This window comes from Pongo pygmaeus, chromosome 15 (assembly GCF_028885625.2).
Source record: "Pongo pygmaeus isolate AG05252 chromosome 15, NHGRI_mPonPyg2-v2.0_pri, whole genome shotgun sequence".
Classification (NCBI taxonomy): Eukaryota; Metazoa; Chordata; class Mammalia; order Primates; family Hominidae; genus Pongo; species Pongo pygmaeus.
In genome coordinates, this window is record NC_072388.2 from 16,934,472 (window position 1) to 16,956,432 (window position 21,961).

The 21,961-nt window shown below is 35.0% G+C and overlaps 1 protein-coding gene, 1 non-coding gene and 1 pseudogene across 9 annotated transcripts in view; 2 read left to right on the plus strand and 1 right to left on the minus strand.

Moving 5' to 3' along the window:
* Positions 1-21,961, plus strand: part of LOC129012641 (olfactory receptor 4N4C-like) — a 136,436-nt gene that overhangs the window by 80,951 nt on the left and 33,524 nt on the right. For 2 of the 8 annotated variants that reach the window (XM_063651337.1, XM_063651335.1), the window contains exon 3: positions 11,624-11,693. The exons of 3 other annotated variants lie outside the window; for them this stretch is intronic. Coding sequence is in view for 1 of the 5 variants with exons in the window: in XM_063651331.1 (XP_063507401.1) it covers positions 11,624-11,693; positions 16,783-16,931 (219 nt within the window). In the remaining 4 variants the exon portion in view is untranslated. Of the gene's footprint in view, positions 1-4,335; positions 4,443-11,623; positions 11,694-16,782; positions 16,932-21,961 lie in introns of those variants that run through there. 3 more of the 8 variants (XM_063651331.1, XM_063651336.1, XM_063651340.1) reach the window with 3 other exon arrangements.
* On the plus strand, positions 4,074-5,016 carry LOC129013165 (olfactory receptor 4Q3-like; annotated as a pseudogene).
* Positions 20,863-20,963, minus strand: LOC129013465 (small nucleolar RNA U13). The gene has a single exon (XR_008493937.2). It is a non-coding gene; the product is annotated as a small nucleolar RNA U13 (small nucleolar RNA).

The following is a 21,961-nucleotide window of genomic DNA, read 5'->3' on the forward strand; positions in this document are numbered from 1 at the left end:
ACAACTCAAACAGCAGCAGCCTAGGGAATCCCAGGGCTCATTAAGCTAAGCAGTGTTGTAAGAACCATAAAAACCTCAGATACAGCTAGAGTCCTAGGGATAGCAGATATTTCCAGTTCATACAGCCAGCCCTCAACTAGGGCTTGGCTTATAAGGAAGCAGTTAAGACATGTGCTGGGCAGCTGCGATGGTCATCTGAGGATTGCCCATTTTGCTGGCCTGAGGCTGAAGAGAGGGTTGGTAGGATGAATGGCAGGATAAAATCTTCCTTCCTTGAAACCACATAGCTTCTGACAAGCAAAGACATAGGTTTCTCAGATATGTTTATTCAAATCTCCCCTCCCCTTCCTGCTCCTCTGTTTGACTCTGATGCTATTTTTATGTTTACTGTTGTCCTCACTCTTTTTCTCTATATACTCTGGCATTGATCATTTTTAAATTTAAGAGATCATTTGAGTTTTGTTGTTTTAAATTTACTCTTAGAAACATTCACAGAACAGTGAAATTCCTATAGCATCAAGGAATTCTAGGGCTAGTGGCATCTTAGAAGATAGTTGCAGTATTTGGATAAGATAGGACTAAATTCACATAACTGAAGGCACGGGTTTCATGGCAATGTTGTCTTAAGACTACCTAATTCTGCTATAGTCCCTTCTAGATTCTGTTTTCCATTTCTTTAATTATTAAAGTTTCTTTTTACTAAAATTCTCTTTATGTTCCACAGGTACAATATAGAATGCCATGTTCCAAACAAGGCCAAAGAAGTTTAGAGCAGAAAGATTGTTTCTTTCTCAATAGAGAATACCACTCTAGGTACCATCTTCAACTAATGGTGTGTCCACTTCCTGGTTTTCAGGAGAAATTTTAAAATGCATCAAATGTGTTTAAAAGGAATTCATATGCAATTGAAACTCCAGCTAGCCAATCATTTTCAATTGTTGAGATAGTCAAATTTCCTCCTCTAATAATGCATTTAGCTCCACACAGACCAAAATAAATACAAGACAAACATAATAGCAAAATATGGTATACTGTTATGCTTAAAACACACACATGCACAAGTACCAGGAGAAAAATTTTACTCCTTTTCTTCATATTTTCCTCATAAACATCTCTGGTTCCCTGTTTAGAAAGAAGAGAGACCAGCTGCTCAGCTGTACACAAGTAGCCTTTGATTATTTAAGGTGCTTTAGTTTGTCCTCTTCTCTCCAAGCAGGACCCTTCCATAAAGACTTTTATTTTGCATTAAGCATTCTCAATTTTTTTTGGCTCATTTGGTGTACTTAAAATATTTTTATTGACTTTTTCAAATTCTTAGGTTATTTTTAGGATATGAAACATGAAATGCTTGATAGGGTCTGATCTTACTGCTAATGGGATAATGGAGCTGATATTTTTGAATGTGGCTTTCCAAGCTCTGCAGGGCTTTGGCAAGGGAAATTACGTTGTGACTGGGGTTAGTTTTGGGATGTAGACATTCCTTCATGTTGATGGGTGTATTGTTCTTTTCATTCTTCACAGAACAGTCACAGGCTTAATTTCTTACTGTGATCAGACTTCAGAAACACAGAAGCTGGGAGATGACTCTACCAAATGTGGAAATGTTATTAAACCTAAAAGGGAGCTTTCTATATTGTTTAGTATTATGTTTCATATTGTCTGAAGATTGCAAATTTATTGTGATTAAAAAAAATCCAAGAATAACCAGAATCCAGCCCTTACCTTGATTAAAACTCAAATAACTAACATACAGGGCTGCCTATTTTTATCTTATGTAATTGTAAAGGTTTTTATATCATTATTAATCAAAATCTTATCAGAGTAATCACCTAGGAACTGTCCAGAATATTTATAGTACTGAAATTTCCTAATATTAAATCTTTAAGCAAGTAGGCCATAAACTCAGGCTTATAAATTGTTTGTAGTAATTTGGGTTATAACATATTTTACATATTCTTCTCTTATTTAATCTATCCTTCTGATTTATTTAATTTTAATATTGTCTGTTTTAATATAATCTTTTCTTTCTCAGCATATGTTGGGTGGAGAAAACAAGTGTACCATACACCCTTGGTATACTATGCCTTCACGTTAGGAAATAATCACATTGTTTCTCAGCCATATTTTGAGACTAAATTATAACAGTGTGTAGGGTTATGTATTGTTTTCTGGTTTCTAGAAACCTTTTTTAATTAAAAAAAAAAAACCTTTGGTTTCTCTTTCTCAGATTTTTCCAGTTTCCCCAAGATTATTTTAAAAATTAGATCCATAATTTTAATGAGACTGACCCCTGTTAATTATACATTTTAGATAACTGAAAAGAACATCAAAATGATGTTTCCTTATGGAAATTTACAATCTTTGGTGCATCCAAAAAAGATTAGAGAATTTTCAATTTAGCAGAGCTCAAGTAGGGCTGTACATATAACAGCAAATCGTTCCCTAACTTGTATTTCTTGCTTTGTTTTATTTTCCAATTGATTCTAGAAAGTGAGGTGATTCCTTCTATCAGTTATGAGATTATAGATTTAGATGCGCCTGTGCACTTGGCTATATAGGCAGATGAAGAGGATGGTCACAAACATGGTGTGACAGAGGCATCCAAAGGTGGCTTGAGCCCCAAATCTCTCTCTCACTGGCTTATTTTGGAATAATATCCTAGAGAAAGTTTTCTTGTCATTAGAGGTTTTCATTTTTAGAATTTAAGTACTTTCCTGCATTGTCTATGTAAATACCTGATATCTAGTATGAAGGATTTTATTGGATAACATTCTCTGAATGACTTGATAGAACCAAGTGCAACATGGATTACAAAGCTTGGGACACAAAATAAAATCTTGTCTTATTTCATATTTTGTCTATAGCTGGTTCTAGATAAAAAATATTCTAGACAGAGAGGCATCTACTAATTTTTAACTACTTCAATGGAAGAAATGTATCATCGTTCTCTGATTTTCTGTTTGTAATCCAAGGTACTGTCACCAAACGTTGAGGATGAATATGAGTGTAGAGCAGGGGAAAATAGATCTAACAATATCTTAGCAAATCTTTTATTTTCTTAAGTATCTATGGTTGTTGAAAAGTCCAGAAGCAACACAACTCTGGTTTCTCTTATTACTCTGTCCTGTAAAAGGGTGATGGTGGGCTTTTGTGCATGCCTCCATGATATGGGTCATGGCTCTTGGTGTCTTCTCTTGGGGATTAGTGTCTTTTAATCATTGACCTACTCATCCCGAGTCTGATGCTTCCCTAAATCTTAAAGATTGAGACTATTTCTTCTTACCTCATTTTTACAAACTTCCCAATTTCTGTGACCTGGGATAGTAAAGACAAAAAATATGAGCTCTTTTTCAATCCTTCCTAAATGATTTGTTTCCTAATGTATTTATTTATAGTAACTACTAACCTTTGTACAACATAGCAATTTGTTGTTTACAAACGATTCTTCCTTTGATTTGATAAATTATTGAGCTTCTGCTATGCAGTAAGTATTGTGTTGTGGATACAAAGATGAGTAAGATATTTCCTCATCTTGATTGATCTAGTTTTTTTTTTTATGGTGCACATAGGCATTACATTTGATTCTCAAAACAATCTTGGGAGATATCATTAACTCTGCATTAAATTGAATAACCAAAGAATAAAATTCAGAGAGGTTTATTTCCTTGCCTGAGAGTACTCCATTGATAATGGTGGAGCTAGGCATTCAATCTAGATACTCCATTCCAGAACTTTTGTCTTTAGAGGACATTATTCTGTCTATTAAAAGAAATGGAAAGATTAGCACTTATCACCTCATGTCCAGGTCATTGTGTTTCTTTCTAGTTTATTGTGAATGCAATTTAAAAGTACTACAGGAATAAAGAGTTGGAAGAAATGAACAAAATTCCTCGTTCTATCAATATGAGTGTACTGCCTATACTACCTCATAGAACTTGCTAAAATAATTTTTATGTAATTTATATATTATATACTATATATATATATATAGTGTAAATATATATATCTACCTTAAATCTCCCTTGTTCTGATTTAATTCTTCTTTCTCTAGGTCACTTGATATTCTTGGCTTGATGAAAAAAGAACAAGATTCTAACGTGACAGAATTTGTTCTTCTGGGCCTATCATCTTCTTGGGAGCTGCAGCTATTTCTCTTCTTACTATTTTTGTTTTTTTTACATTGCTATCGTCCTGGGAAACCTCTTGATAGTGGTAACAGTGCAAGCCCATGCTCACCTGCTCCAACCTCCTATGTATTATTTTTTAGGTCATCTCTCTTTCATTGACCTAAGCCTGAGCTGTGTTACTGTGCCAAAGATGTTAGGGGATTTCCTACAGCAGGGCAAGAGCATGTCTTTTTCAGGATGCCTGGCCCAGATCTACTTCCTCCACTTTCTAGGAGCCAGTGAGATGTTTCTGCTGACAGTCATGGCCTATGACAGGTATGTTGCCATCTGTAACCCTTTGCACTACCTTACAGTCATGAACCCCCAGCTATGCTTTTGGTTGGTTCTTGCCTGCTGGTGTGGGGGTTTTATCCACTCTATCGTGCAGGTCATACTAGTCATCCAGCTGCCTTTCTGTGGCCCCAATGAACTGGACAACTTCTACTGTGATGTCCCACAGGTCATCAAGCTGGCCTGCATAGACACCTATGTGGTAGAGGTGCTGATGATAGCCAACAGTGGTCTGCTGTCTCTTGTCTGCTTCTTGGTCTTACTATTCTCTTATGCTATCATCCTGATCACCCTGAGAACACACTTCTTCCAGGGCCAGAACAAGGCCCTCTCTACCTGTGCTTTTCATCTGACAGTGGTCAGCCTTATCTTCGTGCCATGTGTATTCATCTATCTGAGGCCTTTCTGCAGTTTCTCTGTGGATAAGATATTCTCCTTGTTTTACACAGTGATTACACCTATGTTGAACCCCCTCATCTACACACTCAGAAATACTGATATGAAGACAGCTATGAAGAAGCTGAGGATAAAACCATGTGGCATTCCATTGCTTTGTTAAAGAATGAGCAGAAGAGGTGATTTGAAAAACATACTCTTTCTTGCAAGACTCAACTCATCTTGTACATGTGTAAAAACCATTTTGATGACTTTGGTATAAAAGAAGATAGCATAAAGATTATAATGGATCACTCTTGATTACAATTTAAAAGCATAGGTGGCACTCTAGAAAGCCACCTATGCCTTTTGACCATAATCAAGAGAACTCAAGAACTCAGTAGAATTTACTGGCCACAAATGATAACAAGCATTAATTGAAAGATCAACTTTTCTATCTTTATGTCTCTAAGTACTCTTAATTTATTCAATTTTTTCCGCTTTTTAATCTATTCAAATGAAAGAAGATATATCTCTTTTTGTGTTCCATTCCTCCAGCATTTAATGATTCCTAGTGTTAGGAAGTTCCTTCTGATGTCTCATTAGATCCTCTTCTGAAGTAGTGTGAATTTCTTTGTTCTGTTATAACAAAGCCTGAGAACAGTAACAACTACCTATGTAGTAGTATTTACCTCAGAACTGTGTTCCACAGTGTCCCAAGTTTTAGAAATGTAGTCAGGCATCACTCTAATGAACATATGCTCTTAACAAAGTTTATGTGTGAGAGAAAGGAAGTCCAGGAGTGCCGGGGTGATGGAAGCTGTTAGTATTCTGTTGTAGAGGCTTCCCAAGAAGAGGTACCCTGTTTCACACTGAGTTTTTCTTTGAGTGGTATTACAGTGGGGGTGAATAGATAAGCTGGCTCTTCAACTGACCATAATGTTTAAGAGTTTTAACCTCTAAAGGAACGGAGGAAGAAATGAACTGTGGTTGAAAGCACTCATTTTTTAGATGCTCACAGTTATTACCTCTGAGTCTCAAACATGCTTTGAGGAATAAATTTACCTAACTTCATTTTTGAGAATGAACTCAGAGTTAAGTGACTTACCCATGACCACTTAGAAAAAATGCAATCAATCAAGAAAGCTGTTTATAATCCCAGCACTTTGGGAGGCCAGAGCGGGCAGATCATCTGAAGTCAGGAGTTTGAGACCAGCTTGACCAACATGGAGAAACCCCATCTCTACTGAAAATACAAAATTAGCCGGGCATGGTGGTGCATGTCTGTAATCCCAGCTACTCAGGAAGGCTGAGGCAGGAGAATCACTTGAACCCAGGAGGCAGAGGTTGCAGTGAGCTGAGATCACACCACTGCACTCCAGCCTGGGCAACAAGAGCAAAACTCGGTCTCAAAGAAAAAAAAAAAAAAGAAAACTAGTAATTATATAATTAAGTTAATATTTTATTTCTCCCCAGAAAGAGTATTTATCACAATTATACAGATTGCTTCTTTCTTTCTTTTCTTTCTTTCTTTCTTTCGTTCTTTCTTTCTTTCTCTCTCTCTCTTTCTTCCTATCTAAATTCTTTTTCTCTTTCTCTTTCTTTCTTTTTCTTTCTCTCTCTTTCTCTCTTTCTTTCTTAGGGTATTTATCTCAATTATACAGATTGCTTCTTTCTCTCTTCTTTCTTTTTATCTTTTTCTTTCTCTCTCTTACTTTCTTTCTCTCTTTCTTTCTCTCTGTCTTTCTTTCTTAGATTATTTATCTCAATTATACAGATTGCTTCTTTCTTTCTCTCTCCTTTTTATCTTTCTCTTTCTCTCTCTTCTTTCTTTTTCTCTTTCTCTTTCTTTCTCTCTCTTTCTTTCTCTTTCTTTTTCTTTCTTTCTTTCTTTTTTTCTTTCTTTTCTTTCTTTCTTTCTTTTCTTTCTTTCTTTTCTTTCTTTCTTCTTTTTTTTTTTTTGAGACAGAGTCTCACTCTTGTCTCCCAGACTGGAGTGAAGTGGCATGATCTTGGCTCACTGCAACCTCCGCCTCCCAGGTTCAAGTGATCCTCTTGCCTCAGCCTCCCAAGTAGCTGGGATTACAGGTGCTGGCCACCATGCCTGGCTAATTTTTGTATTTTTAGTAAAGACGGGGTTTCTCCATGTTGGCCAGGCTGGTCTTGAACTTCTGACCTCAGGTGATCTGCCTACCTCAGCCTCTCAAAATGCTGGGATTACAGGCATGAGCCATGACACCTGGCCAGATTATTTAATTTCTATGATACCTGTATAGGAGCTTCAGGCTGGAAGATCCCTAAAAAGGTTAACTTAAGCATTTATATTTAAGATTATCGATCTATGACATAGGATCCTTGCAATATTTTATGGCTATGAAAATGTCTTTATTCTATTTACTATATAATGAGATAATGACAAACTTTTACAATGTTTTTTATATTTTGTCACTTTATCTCCTAATGAATTGCCACAGAGAGGCTTTTATGATTACTTAGCTGAAAAATATACCTTTGAAAAAAATGTCTGAAACTCCATCTAATACTAGGATATACTGGAAAATTGCAATAACCCTGGTCATGTAAGAGCTTCCTTGATATAGGGACAAAAAATGTATTTTTATTTCTGTGTTGGGAGTTAATGACTTTATATTTAAGAAGCCATATGTATGTATGTGTATATGTATATATTGCTACAGAAGGACTCCTCACAGACTAGGAACTAGGCTGCCATTTGGGAGATTTCTAAATAGTATGGGTGAGGGTGAGAATGGCATACCTGGAACATCATGTTCTTCTCTTTAGCTTCAGTCTACTCAACATTTTCAGAGTTTTTTGCATACGATGAATACCCTGAAGAGCAGTATGATATCCCGAAGATAATATTTTGAATATCCTGAAGTGCAGGAAACTGCCCAAGAGTACTGTGTGAGTTACAGAAAGATTTGAGTGGTGCTAGTGATTAGCAGGCATGTTTCAAGGACATAGAGCTCCAGGCTTTCTCTTAGTATAAGCCGGCTGCAACATCCCCTTTTTCTGATGTTCTCTTTCATAGCAAAATGTATAGTCTTGGCAAATCGTTTTAAATGTCCAGTTGATAGCTGGAATTGGTAGCATTATTTTAAGAAAAGCAAGAGCTTTTTGTATTCCCTTTTGCATTTTCAAGTCTCTCTCCATTTCCAGGAAAAAAGCCTACTTGATCGTGGTGAATTAACTTACTGATGTGCCGCTGAATTTGGTTTGCTAGTACTGTGTTGAGGATTTTTGCATCTATGTTCATCAGGATGTTGGCCTGATGTTTTCTTTCTTTGTTTTGTCTCTGCCGGATTTTGGTATTAGGCTGATGCTAGCTTCATAGAATGAGTTAGGGAGGAGCCCTTCCTTTTTGATTTTTTTGGGAATAGTTTCAGTAGGATTGGTACCATTTCTTCTTTATATGTCTGGTAGAATTCAACTGTGAATCCCTCTGGTCCTGGGCTTTTTTTGGTTAGTAGAGTTTTTTTTTTTTTTAATTACTGATTCAATTTCAGAGCTTGATATTGACTTATTAAGGATTACAATCACTTCCTAATTCAATCTTAGGAGATTGTGTTGTTCCAGGAATTTATCAGTTTCTTCCAGATTTTCTAATTTGTGTGCATAGAGTTGTTCATAGTATTCTCTGAGGATCTTTTGTATTTCTGTGGGATCAGTTTTAATGTCATTTTTGTCCTTTTTGGCTGTACTCATTTGGATCTTCTTTTTTATTATTATTTTTTAATATAACTAGCAGTCTAACAATCTTATTTTTTCAAAAGACTAACTCTTGGTTTCATTGACCTTTTGTATAGATTTTTGCACCTCAATTTCATTCAGTTGTTCTCTAATTTTTGTTATTTCTTTTCTTCTGCTGACTATGGAGTTGGTTTGTCCTTTGTCTTCTAATTCCTTGAGGTGCAAAGTGCAGGAAGATGAAGCTAGACCCTTGCTTTTCAGCATATAAGAAAATTAACAGGATAGATTGAAGATTTAAATATAAGACCACAAACTATGAAAATCCTAGACCAAAATCAAGGATATAATTTTCTTGACATTGGCCTTGGGAAAAAAATTAGCTAAGTTCCCCAAAGAAATTGCAACAAAACCAAAAATTGACAAGTGGGACCTAGGTAAATGAAAGTGCTTCTGTACAGAAAAAGAAACTATCAAGAGGGGAAACAGACAACTTACTGAATGGGAGAAAATATTTGCAAACTATGCATCTGACAAAGGTCTAATATCCCAAATGTAAATAGAACTTAAATAATACAACACACAAAAAACAAACAGCCCTATTAATAATGGGAAAAGGACATGAATAGATCCTTCTCAATAAAAAGACATACAAGCAGCCAACAAACATATGAAAAAGTTCTTATCATCACTAATCATCAGAGAAATTCATACCAAAACCACAATAAGACACCATCTCATGCCAATCAGAGTGGCTACTATGAAAAAGTCCAAAAACAACAGATGCTGGAGAGCCTGTAGAAAAAAGGGAGTGCTTGTACAGAGTTGTTGGGAATGTAAATTAGTTCAGCCCCTGTGGGCAGAATTTTGGAGACTTCTCAAATCACTTAGAACAAAGCTACTATTTGATCCAGCAATCCTCTTTCTCTCTCTCTCTCTCTCACTGTATATATATATATAAAATACATATATTTAATATATTTTATATATAATATATATAATATATATTTAATATATTTTATATATAATATATAATATATATTTAATATATTTTATATATAATATATATAATATATATTTAATATATTTTATATATTAAATATATATTATATATAAAATATATTAATCGATATATATATAAAATATATTTTTTATATATATAATAGATTATTCCAAATAGATTATGCCAAAAAGACCAAAAAGGCACATACACTTGTATGTTCTTCTCAGCACTATCCAGCAAGGACAGAACCATACTATCAGAATCATACTATCAGAATCATACTATCAGACACTATGCAACCAAAAAAAATAAAAAATGAAATCATGTCTTTTACAGCAACATGAATGAAGCTTCAGGCAATAATCCTAAGCAAATTAATGCAAGAACAGAAATCCAAATACTACATGTTCTCACTTACCAGTGAGAGCTAAACATTAAGCACACATGGACATGTACATGGGAACAATAGACACTGGGGACTACAAGAGGTGTGAGGAAGGGTGGGGGGGGATGGGTTGGGAAACTACCTGATGGGTACTATACTTACTACCTTGGTGAAATAAACCCACGTAGCAAACCTGCACATGTACCCTCTGTATCTAAAATAAAAGTCGAAATTAAAAAAAGAATGAAAGGGAGCGAATAAAGCTGATGTTTATAGGCCCTCCCAAAATTTCTGGCTTATCACATGCTTTCAAAGATTTTATAAAATCATTTTTAAATTTAATAATTTTTAAAATTTGGAATGGTTATAGATTTACAGAAATGTTGAATATCGCAGAGTATAATTATACCTCATGCTATTTTCCTTATTGTTATATTACTATGGTACATTTGTCAAACAAATAAACTAATATTGATGCATTATTACTAACTACCTTGCAACTTTAATTCAGATTTCATTAGTTCTTCCTTAAGGAAATGGCTTACTCAAGTTGTCTATTTTTTTCATGGCAGTTATTTAATTTATTGCCGTTATGTTCTTTATGTTCCCAAAAAGCTCTTTGTAATTATTCTGTAAATAAATACTTGAAAATACCTGGTGAGCTTCCATTACTTAGAGGAAATGGTGAAATCTATAACATAAATACAGTGCAGTTCTTGTTTTTATCTCTTTAAGTGAATATTGACTCCCCCCCAGTCTGTTCACAACTGTGCATGATTTCTTATTTATTTATTTGACATGTAAAACTTGTATATATTTCTCATGTACAACATGATATTTTGAAATAAATATGTCTACATAGTAAAATGGCTCAGTTGAGTTGATTAGCATATACATCCGAACCCTACCAGCCTCTCCCTCTTATTTCATCAAACCTATACTTTCTTGTTTGCATGTTCTATCCTACCTCAGATTCTGGTACACATATGAGATTCTGTAGGGGTGCAGGGTCTGCATGGTGATAAGAAAATCTAGGATAATAACCAAGATTTCTCATACTACAACCCTACTCTACACCTTAGGCCTTGTTCTACTAGAAAAACTTGTTCCAAGATCAATTATCAATCCTAATTCCAATTTTTGCCCAGTCCTGTTCCACTGTTTGAACCTCTGAACCATGTGCAGCTTCCTCATATTTCTATGTCTCTGAACATGCTGCTACTTCTGCTAGAATTATTGACCAACTTTTCACCTTCAATACTCTAATTAAAAGTCTTGTTTTCAGCCAGCTTTCAGCATGGTTTTACAAGGAGTTATTTAGTAGAGACTACACTTGCACTTTCTCTGCCTAATCATATTCTCCAGCTGCTTACTCAATCACTTGTCCAGCATTTCCCCCAGGGTTTTGATGATGCATAAAGATTGCTGAGAGTTTCTTCCCTTTGGCAGCCAGGAATGTAGAAATCTTTGCATACCAAGGTTAGAAGCTATGGCATGGTTGTAGATTCATAAAATACTGTCTGTCTGAGGGAGAGAGAGAGAGAGAAAGAAGAGAGAGAGAGAGAAAACAAACTCAAGACTGCTTTTTAGGCTGTACAAGAGGAAATGTGGCATGTATATAAAAGAAGTATCATTATATAAATCTCAGTCTTTTAGTGTGCGTATCTTGTTATCAATCACATGTTTATTTCTAAGGCTTTTCTGATCCAAGATCTCGGGTTGTTCAAATCCATGCGGTGGGACCACACTCAAGAAAAAGTCCAGGGTAAGCTTTCCATCTAGAATGATACCTTAACCACCAGTCAAAGAGGCAAGGTCAATTTTCATTGATTCAAATTATATTCAAAGGTAAATTATTTACTTCTGTAAATTCTTCACCTGCTTTACAACATCTGTTCTAGTAATTAATTTAAGAAATAGTATATTACAATTTAAAGTGTGTATCAATATAATTTCATTTGGAATTTAGTCCTAGGTTTACTAGGTTTACCACCATCAGTAAACTTAGATAATTTAATTCCCTCTCTGTACCTTATTTGTTTCCCAATGGTTAGATGAGTGTGAAAAAATCAAACAATCTCTAAAATCCCTTATACATAGATAAGTATAGGACTTAACATCAATTATGCTTCAGTCTAAGATGATTTAGGGAGGTCATTTAAAACTGCTGCTCTAAAATAAATGGTTTTATGTCAGGAATTGGGTCGTACTCCTCTTTTTATATTCACAGTGCAGTAGCAGACACAGATAATATGTTTAGTAAGTATTAAGTGAAAGGATAAATTAATATTGGTACTTATGAAATATAAATCAAATAGATGATACCTTAAGCAATCTATACATTGTGCTGTGCTAACTCATTTGCAGATTTTTTTCAATATTTTTTATAATCTTTCAGCTCCACAAAGATTAGTAATTGTTTCCTCAATTGGGGCCAATTAGAGGAACAAAAGAGGATTAATAAGTAATAAAATAATGTCGGGTAACAAGAGACATAAAAACATGCACATGTGTTATAATGTCTCTATGAGGGATATTGAAGTCAAGAACACTATTGCACGAAAAATTTTCCATGAGATAGAACTTGCTGTTAGGAAAGAGATCCAGAATAGTATATGGCTGCCCTTTGTAAATCCCTCATGAGAGGAACTAAGACAATCTCTTTCCCAGAAGATTCCAAGAGTTGCATTGTTTGAAATTGTTCTATAGGAAATAATTTATGTAGGCTCATGGAGTTAAACAAAGGAGGAAACATTTTTGTTTAACTACGCAAATCTTATTTCAACTAATATATATTCTTTAGCATTGTCTTAGAGAGATCAAGTTTAACCTAAGAACCTGGGTAGACCAGTAGAAACAATCCACCCCATAGAGGCTCTGGTTCGTAGAGTTGAGATGTCTGATACTGGAGTTCTTGAAATTCTACCCCAAAAGTGATCAAGAGTTAGCTTGGCAGATTGTTTATTGCTTTTTTGTCCATTATCTAATTTGAGTTTTACCATGGGTAGCATTATCTCACAGGGGAGGTTAATAGATGTTAGAAAAATTATGTTAATGTTACACAGCCTGAAGAGGCAGAGCTGTGAGTTGTTCTATCTTTAAATCCTGTGCTGTTTCTCCCAGCAAAGATAGCAAAAAGATCTTGGGTCCTAGACTTTGATTAATTTGATGAACTCCTCAGGAGGAGTCTAGATAAAGTTGAGTTGTCACCACTCAGGGTGAATAGAGCAGCTGCCCAAACATCTTTGCGCATCCATGCTTGAACTCTTTAATACATCTATGCAAGGATATAGAATGTACTCTGTTGCTGCTCCAGTCAAAGGAGTATATTTGAGAGGGTAGATGTGAGCAGTAGACACAGTCTAAGATTTGGACAAGCATGAGCATGCATATAGGTGAGAATCAGGAGATTAACATAGTAAGGAGGTTAGTGTTGTAAGACGACTCCTATCCAGGTTTCTGTCTCTCCTTCCAATCAACATTTTCTCTGATAGCTAAGATGCATAATGATAATTATATATTCACTTAAAGTACATTATGCACATAAGTCCTTTACATGTAATATATATTTAATATGTATAACACTCTATATAAATGTACTATTCCTATCCACATTTTACACTTGAGAAAACTGAGGCAAAGGGAAGTGAAGTAACTGCCTAAAGTCATAAAGTTAGTAAATGGTGAAGCCGAAATTTGAACGTAGACGAGTTGGGGTTCCAGGCGTCTTCTTTTTCACAACTTCTCTCCCCCACCTTCCATCGCAGCTACTCTCCTCCTGTGACTGGATCTTTCTTTATGGCACCCCAGTTAATTCAATTGCTAACTTTTAAGCTTAACATACAAGACTCTGTAATCTAGACTTGCCTTCTTTTCAGCCTCATCTCCTGACACTTTCCTATGTGGGTTCTGTGTTGAATCATGTTCAACTTGCTGGCACTCCCCAAAGAGGCTGGTGTAATGATTTTTACCTTCACATATTCTATTTGCTAGGCCTGGAAAGTTCTTCCTGCCCTGTCTATTCTTCTGTGCCCACACCCTGCAATCCTCATCATCATCAGGTTAACTCTAACTCATCTGTCAGAATTCCACTCAGTGACAGAGTTTGAAAAGGCAATCCTGTCTCTGCTGGGCTTCCTTCCTGAGCCCTTTCACGGAGAACTGTCACAGTTTACATGTGGACCTCCTCCACTTGATTGACAGTACTTGCCAAATGAAATAATGACTGAATTAACGATCAGTATCACATCACTTGTTATTACATCCCCACTGTAAATTTAATTTGAGAAAAGTTGGGTACAGACTGTATGCTGTGATGATCTTGCCAGTTGTAGCTATAGTCTTTGTCTCTAAATAGTGTATATAATTAAAAAAACTTTTCATGATTAGAAGAAAAGGAGTCTTTTGATTAATGTATAAAGTTTAAGGCTTTCAAATGAAAAAGATATTTGGTGGCTTTGATGCCATGAGACCCAGGATATGCATAGTAGTTAGAAAAATAGATCCTGAAGACCCATTGCGTAGGTTCAAATACCAACTCTGCCAATCACTAGATCTATAACCTTGGGCAAGTTACTTACTCTTTCTGTGCTTCAGTTTCCTCATTTCTGAAGTGGTAATAGTAGTGATAGACTACTTTATAAGATCATTATGGGAGTTAAATGAGCTAAATTTAAAACATCTAGAATCAAACTTGGCATACAGTAAGTACAATATGAGTGTTTTCTGTTTACCTAAACATTTTTTCAGCGCTTATGATTTTACCAACTGGTGATGACTGAGCACAATTTGGCTTTGCTGGTATAGGGCACAGACTATTAAAAGATTTTAGGAATGTGAAACATATTCTCCAATTGAAGGACTTTGCATGATAAGAAAGCAATTGTTTAAATTCAGTTCTTTTTGTGGTGGCAGGTTCCTGTAATTCCAACTACTTGGGGGGCTGAGGCAGCAGAATCACTTGAACCCAGGAGGCGGAGATTGCAGTGGGCCGAGATCGCGCTGTTGCACTCCAGCCTGGGTGACAGAGTGAGACTTCCTCTCCAAAAAATAATGTTAATTAAAAAATAATAATAAATTGTTTTTTATGGGAAATTTATCTATCTATCTATCTAATCTTTCTATCTACCTATGATTTATTTAAGGATATGTAAGTTATGCGTGTTCTGGAAAAAGAATACCAGAATTATACCAGTCCTTTCGCTGAAAATTATATTGGGCAATTTGCCTCTTTAATCTTTAGTGCTCTGCTCCATAAAATGGAGATAATAAAAATTATGATAGTGTTGTGAAGATGGAATTAAGTAACATATGCAGAGTTTAGCACACGATTCTGTGCATGGTAAAATACTCAGTAAATGTTAGCTACTATTAATGATATTTCTTTCATGGAGATTGGCACATATTTTTATAGCTATTATCTCAGAAATAAAATTGTATATGTTTTTAATATTTTCTAGTAGTTACATTATATAGCTTTTATATAATAACTAAATGCACCAAATTACAAATTGTGCTTACTAGAGAGATTCCACTTGATAGATTCAAATTAAAAGGAAACACCTCATAAATTCAAAACATGTTCTATAGATCTCATTTTAATTCTGAAACAGCTTTGTGAGGTAAAAAATTTTATCATTCATCTTCTATAGATGAGAAAACTGAGATCCAGGGAAGATAAATAGATTTACCCAAAGTTATAAAGCTGATGAGGGCACTCAAACTTACACCACTCAGCTTCTGGGCAGTGCTCTTTCTGCTATCCATGCAGAAAAGAGGTATTCTGAGTAAAGACGGAAAATAGCTAGTAATTTTCATATTTCAGAAAAGCCATTTTTATTTCAAGAAACTTCAGATCTTGTCTAATATTAATCTCCTTTAAGAATTTTTTCCTGATTATTTCTATCCTTTATTTTTCTCTGTATGATGCAAGCATTCCTATTACAGTTTATAAAATGGCTTCAGACACTTATTTTTAAACTATCATTTCTAACATTATCTGTATGATAAATTTCATTCCTAGTTTTTCCTGTGATCACAAGGACAGAGAGTTATCTGTGTCTTTTTCAAGGCAAAGGGATTGAGGATGACAGGGACCTGCAAAGGGATTGAGGATGATAGGGAACTCAATGAGAAGTTTTAAATGTTTCAACTCTTCAGAGCAACATAGAAAAAAGTATTTCTCTGTATAAATTGATCACTTCTCATGTATTCCTTATTGGCAAGCAAAATGGAATTTTCAACCAGCAGGTCCAGGCGTATGATTCAAACTTCCTCAACGCTGATTTATAAGCACTAAAAATGACTTAATTTTTACTTGAATTGAGACTTTTTTTTTCTAATTGAAAAATTGGAAACTGAGTCTTCCTTTCTTGATTAAACAAAATGTTACTTTTCTATAAGTGAGTAGTATATATTATACTTGAAGGATTCTGAAATTTTATACATCAGATCATATACTCTGACTTCATGCTTTTATTTACAGCCTCAAAAAATTAATTAATTAAATAAACAAAGTTTTCACTCCAAAGTAAATTTCTGACAAGAGAAGTTGGAGGTGGGGGGAGGGAGAGCACTGATTAGGTAAAAACATTAAATTCAATAAAAAAGACTCAGATTCTCTAGGTTCTTGTATGGAAGAAAGGAACTATAAGACTAATTATGAAAGAAATTCAAATGTGAGTCAATAATGTGGAAATCAAGCTAATAACAAGAAAAATACTCATGAACTATGTTCAAGAAATATGAAGAACTTTCTCTACCATATTTAACATCATGTAGGTATTTTCACAAGACTCTTACTGATAGGCTTTACCTTGCTTACAATGGTTTATAACATGTGTTTATTTTTGCAGAGAACCAGAGTCACTCCACCAGTCCTGCCTGGGGCCCCATGAAAGTGGCCAACAATGTCACTGAGTTTATATTCCTGGGACTTTCCCAAGATTCTGGAACGCAATTGATGTTCTTTGTCTTATTTCTCCTCTTCTATGTCGTGATCGTGGTGGGAAATTTGCTCATTTTGCTTATGGTCTTTTCTGACCCCCGACTACACACGCCCATGTATTTCTTCCTCAGTAACCTGTCTTTTGTGGACATTGCCTATTCCTCGGCCGCAGCACCCAAGATGATTGCAGACTTTGTTTCTGAGAAAAAGACTATTTCCTACTGGGGCTGTATAACTCAGATGTTTACCTTCCACTTTTTAGGTTGTGCTGAGATTTTTGTTTTGACTGTCATGGCTTTTGATCGCTATGCTGCTATCTGCCAACCCCTCTGTTACACTGTCATAATGAGTGCTAATGCTTGTACTGTGCTGGCATCACTGTCCTGGTTGGGGGCCCTGGGTCATTCCTTTGTTCAGACCCTCCTGACCTTCCAGCTGCCCTTCTGTAATGCTCAGGTTATAGACCATTACTTTTGTGATGTCCACCCAGTCCTAAAACTTGCCTGTGCTGATACAACTCTGGTAAACATGCTGGTAGTTGCCAACAGTGGTCTCATCTCCCTAGGGTGTTTCCTCATTCTTTTGGCCTCCTACACAGTCATTCTGTTTAGTCTTCGAAAACAGTCTGCAGAGAGCCGACACAAAGCTCTCTACCTGTGGATCTCATCTGACTGTAGTAACTTTCTTCTTTGTTGCGTGTATCTTTATTTATCTCCATCCATCCACTACTTTCCCATTGGATAAAGCTGTGTCTGTGTTCTATACCACCATCACCCCAATGTTGAACCCACTCATCTATACTCTGAGGAATGAGAATGTAAAGAATGCCATGAGGCAGCTATGGAGTAGCAAGATCTCCTTGAAGGAAAAGCAGAGAGGATAGTTTGTCAGAATTGCAAAATCAGAGAATTAGTGGATACCTTCAATGATCCCTAATTTATTAATAGTTAAAAAAAATAGTTCCTAAAATGCAGCTTTTATATTTTGTCTAACAGGAAATAATTTGAGGCTATTTTAGACAGGCTAAACTTAAACCTTTCCATACTTGGCAAGGTTTATCCTCTCTTCTAGAGTAAAAAAGTTAACACTCCTACTCAATATCTCATTTAACCTCGTTAGATCCCTTCTATTCACATCAAACTCTCTTAAGCTACCATTCAATAATTTAGAGTGGGATTATAAGAGAAAGATATCCCTGATCATATCTTCTCACCATATCATGTCTCTTCAAAAAAGAAGTCTAATTTACCAGAAGCTGCACCTTGTTCCCTCCTTCTTTCCTTCCTTCTTTTGTTTTCTTTTTCTTCCTTCTCTAGTCTTTTCCTATAAATATTGCAAAATCTAGTCACGGAAACAGATTTGCAAGGAGATAATTATAATGCAATACAACAAATGCAGACATAGAAATATATATTTCCTACAATGAAGTGGGTTAGTATAAATCAACAAATTGCCCAAAGCATGGTTTCTGTGCAGGAGAAAAAATAGAACTTTACATATTTTGAAGTGGATAGCAATTTCTTTAAAGACCCTCTTGGAGAATTTGAATACTCTTCTACCCATTACTATAATACTATCTTTACTGAAAGAAATCTTACTTTTTTTGGCAATATAAATACAGACTAGATTAAAGCAACTAAAATGAGTTGATATTTGTACCACTGAAATGACTAAGGAGATGTAATTCTATTATAAATTTTTAGTTGAACTTGTCTTCAGTTCCTTAAAACAACAAAATGGAATAAGCACATTTTCTTTTTGTGGTATTCTTAGTAAAGTTGAAAAATAGATAAGTATTCTCAGTATTCTGGAAAACGCATTTTTCTTCTGAGAAATTTTCTTAGATCTTGTCTCATGACTCATATTGTTCAAGAATTCTGCCCTGATAATTTTTATTCAACATTTATTTTCTATATGCCTTAAGCAATCCTGTATGCAATTTATAAGATATCACTTACATTTTTCTCTTTTTTAATGGATTTTTATCTGAGATCTACAACTTAGGAGGAATATAAGTGATATATATTCTTTTCTACTCTTCATGTATGGAATAGAGGTGCTTGCACAGTAGGTACTTGTCAAAATCTGTTGATTGTAACTCCAATTTCTATTTTTTTTCCTTAGTAATGGGGACCTGACATTATTTATGGTGGCCCAACTAAAATATTCATTGACTTGCCTCAGGCTCTTTTAAATTTCAATTCAATAATTTAGAATGACCTTATAAGAAAAAGATATTCCTTTTGAAGCCAAGTGGACAATCTGATGTTAATAGTAGTTTGTTGGTGGGGCTTTTGAAAAGTCTTTAAAATGGTTTGTCTACTCAAGCCCTCTCATACATGATCACCATTAACATTTTGATGATTAAAATTTCCTTATAGTTATTGCATGTCCTTATAGTTATTTTCATATTACTTTCCCTTTGCAACAGGGTCTTTCTGTCTTTTTTTTAACTCCTGATTTTTTAAGATAAACAAGAAACACACAAATTATATTAAAAATGATAGAATACATTAGGTTTCCCTTTCCCTCCTAAGAGCAAAGTATTAACAATAACAACAACACTTGCTGTAGGAAAAAAATGGCTTAGACCCACAGGAACAAAGAAACAGGACAGCAGTTAGATGCAGAGAAGAGATTTCAACAAAAGTTTGGAAAAGGTAAGATAAAAAAGTAGCAACTGGTTTAGCAGGGTTGGGAAGGCTAAGTCTGAATTACCAACAAGAGGAATAGTGAGGAAAAGGGGAGAGATTCACTTCCTGGAATCCCTACAATGACTGGGATGCAGGATGCCAGGTCAGGGGGAGGTGAGGTTCAGGGCTGCTAATGAAGATTAAGAGAATGGAACAGTTCAGTCTTCCATCCTCTTTCTGCTCCCAGATGCTAATGGTAGCCGATGAGTCACAGACAGAATATTGGCACCTTTGTTGAAGAAACTGAATGTTAATGTCACATCTGCCTTCAGAGATTACAAGTGAAATGGCTACTTTTCTACTGCAACCCTGACCGGAAGCCTGCCAATTAGTAAGCTGGCTGAAGAGATCAATCTAAAATTTACATAAGGCTTTTGAAAAAAAGAGAAAAGTAAGCCTTTAAAAAAGCCAAAAGGAAACTGGTGGAATTATAGGTAATTCAGGGAAAAAAAAAAAAAAACAACTGTAAAAAACTGTATCTTATCATGAATGAAAGAAAATATTTGTAATCTTTAAATAAGAATATGGTGCACTGAAAAAATATAGAAAAATTATTTTTGGAAGGTAAATAAAATCAAAAAGAACAATAAAAATTAAAACAAATTAATACGACATTAAAAGAAATAAAACAAGTAGTCAAAGAAGTCATAAAAGTACTGTCTCTATGAAAGTAGAATGAAAATGTCAAAGAAACAGAAAACATGAAAGATGAAAAGAAGAAACACAAGGAATCAAGTTGGGGCAAACCATTCAACTCACACATATTCCAGGAGGACAAATTAAACAGAAGGATGGATTTAAAAGAAACAATGAAATTAAATTTCTTAGAACAGAAAAGCTTAATTTTCTCGATATGAAAGATTTACTGAACACCCAGCACAAGATTTTAAAAAAATCCCAAGGCAAGTTATTATGAAATTTTATCACCTTAACAATTGAAAATATTCTAAAATCATTAAGAAAAAACCACATAGCTCATAAATGAACAGAAATTCAAATGGCATGAGTGTGCTCTGTAGCAAACTCATCCTTAGAATACAGTGGAAAAGTTTCTCACGCTGATTTTCAGCCTAGAATTCTATACAGAACAAATCTATCAGGAAGATAGAATAAAGCATGTTTAATCAGGCAAAAATTTATAAAGTTTACATCATAAGTACTCTTTTTTTTTGAAAGTGTGGGATAATGTATCCCAGCAAAACAAGAGGAAGAAATGAGATCAATAAATTAATATATGCAATGCAGGGTGGCTAAAGCCACTTTACAAAAATCCCAATCTCTTTTTTCTTTTTTCATGTGAGTCAGGTAATATGTGTATGTCATAAGATTTGAGGGAGCTACGTCTCACACAGGAGTGCAAAAACTCAGTCATCATGCTTATGAACCACAAAGGGATCAAAAGGCACTTTTAAGATGACAGATGTATAGTAGGCATAGGAGACAACAGAAATGGATGAAAGCAGAAGATGGAAGCCCTCCAGGTTCATAAAACAGAAAGGAGAGGGTGAAAATTTATATTATCTAATATATTGAAGCATCTTAGTTGTAAAGCTACAGTCAATAGGATGAAACAAGTTGATACACTCAAGGAAGGATGCATTTATAGAAAATTATATCATTTAGATTTCCAACAGGAAGTTAATGACACACTTAATACAGGATAATTTGATAAAGATTTATTTAAAGAGATGCTGTCTATGAGTTTATAGGTATAGAGTACCACACAGGCCAGTGCTATAATCAGGGGTAAGATGCGGTGGAGATGTTTACACCATTGTGCCTGAAGGGACTGAGAGAGGGAGGAAATACAGAAAACCCAAAAAGAGCTATTTATCATAGCCATTTGAAAGGAGGAATGACCTTCAGTGGGAGGTCAACCAGCATGTGGCCACAAGTTCTAGCTTATTCTCCTTCATTCCCCTTTTCCAGTTTTATTGAAGTATAATTGACAAATAAGAATCATACATATTTAAGTGTGCAACTTGATGTTTTGAAATATGTATACACTGTGAAATGATCATCACATTTAAGATAATTAACATATCCATTACCTCACAGGGTTGTTTTTGTGTGTGTGGTGTGAACCCTTAAGATCTACTCCCTTAGTACATTTCAGTTGTCCAATACAGTATTGCATTGTAATACAGACACCATGTTGTGCATTAACTCTCCAGAACTCATTCATTTTTGCATAACTGAAACTTTGTAACCTTTAGTCCATATCTCCTCATTTCTCCCTTTCCTTTCCACTTCTGGCAACCACCATTCTACCTTCAGTTTGAGTATTTTAGATTCCACATATAAGTGAGATCATGCAGTATTTGTCCTTCTGTATCTTGCTTTTTAAAGGCTGAATAATACTCCATTGCATATATATACTACAATTTTTTTCAG